General features: G+C 32.6%; 1 protein-coding gene across 1 annotated transcript in view; it reads left to right on the plus strand.

The window, feature by feature from the left end:
* The window catches only part of TRIADDRAFT_54084 (uncharacterized protein), a gene marked incomplete at both ends in the record, with an annotated part of 2,226 nt that extends 906 nt beyond the window's left edge, over window positions 1–1,320 (plus strand). The window contains 5 exons of the mRNA XM_002110226.1: window positions 86–229; window positions 337–480; window positions 600–756; window positions 855–999; window positions 1,096–1,320. Coding sequence (XP_002110262.1) covers window positions 86–229; window positions 337–480; window positions 600–756; window positions 855–999; window positions 1,096–1,320 — 815 coding nt within the window. The remainder of the gene's footprint in view (window positions 1–85; window positions 230–336; window positions 481–599; window positions 757–854; window positions 1,000–1,095) is intronic.
* Window positions 1,321–1,498: the final 178 nt, after the last annotated feature.

Below are 1,498 nucleotides of genomic sequence, written 5' to 3' on the forward strand. Positions count from 1 at the left end.
CGCATTATTCTTTGGCATTAGTCTTGGAATGAATAAAGTTAAAGTTAAAATGCCTTCTTTAGTGCTTTCGCCAATTATTCTAAAGAAACTGAGGAACTTAAGACTGAATCAACAAAATCAATCAAAGAATTTAAGGATGACTATATTTCACCGATCTATCATTTAAACGCTAATGTCAAGCATTGCATTGAGAAGCTTTCAAACCAATCTGATAATCTAAATCATTCAGGTATTTTATATTAAAATAGATTTACTATCTAAGATGAATAAAGTGACAGTAAAAATATAATCAAGAAATAATGCTGCTTAATCTGGTCCTTCATTTAAATTATTAAGATTTATTAGAGCCTTTACGTAAAGAGCTTATTAGAATAAAACTACAAGCAAAAGAAACCTCTCAAAGCTTACAACATGAACAAGAAATGATACAATTAGAATTAAAAATGCCATCAGAATCTGCTGAAGCGCCTGATGTAAAAAGTATGAGATTTAAATCCTATTTCATAGATAAATATTAGTATGAAACTTCTTGCTAATACTGGTATCTACGGTACGTTAGCATATGTTGTAGTTATAACCTTGATTGATTGATTTTGTAGATCAGTATTCCGATATCGGAATACCTGAAGAAGCTATGCTTATGGAATGGCCAAATAAGAGCTTAAAAGAGGCAATTTTACAAGAATTCTTAAGCCTAGACAACCAGTACAAAGAGCGATTAAACCAATTAAAGGAACAACATCAGCAAATTTTAAAGTTCGTATCTATTAGGAAATTTTAAGATTACAGTAGTAAATTATGTGCACGATATAACGTCTAAACACTCTTGTTAATTCTCTTCGCTTACCGTCTAGATCAAGGTTAGGCGATTGGTCAGAAGAGAATCACTTGCAATTCGTAATGCTTCGAGAGCAATATCCGACAACCATGAGAAATAGAAGAAAGTTGCTCCTAGATCGGATAAAGCGTCAGTTACCGACTATATCCGTTTTAGAATTTGTAAGAAAATTGCACTAGCTGTGCTAAATTGAACTGCAGTATAGGCGCAATAAATACTATCTTAAATTTTATTATTTCCTTGTATACGTATTATAGGATAAACATGAGCGTTGGTGGATCGAATATAACTGGTATCATGAACGGCGAACTGAACTGCTACATAGCTGGTCTCGATCGCGTAATGAATTATTAATTAAAAGCAAAGCTCTACTAGCTGATGCTTGGTCAAATAATGAAGTAATTAAAGCCAAGGAAGTGGCAATAAGACAGCAAGAACGTCTTTGTCAAGAATTACACCAAAAAGTTTGTATAACTAATTAAACTCTCGTTTCTATAAAAATTAATCCTATTAATCTGTGATAGCATTGCTAGTGATTGCTGGTGAGAATATACCACCCAATTGATCGATCGTAAATCAATTACTTATCTTTCGTGACATGGCTTAAGGTTACGATATGGCGTGAACAAAAATTAGAGCTGCTAAAATTAGAAGAAGAAA

The sequence above is a fragment of the Trichoplax adhaerens genome, genomic scaffold (assembly GCF_000150275.1).
Source record: "Trichoplax adhaerens TRIADscaffold_3 genomic scaffold, whole genome shotgun sequence".
Lineage (NCBI taxonomy): Eukaryota > Metazoa > Placozoa > Uniplacotomia > Trichoplacea > Trichoplacidae > Trichoplax > Trichoplax adhaerens.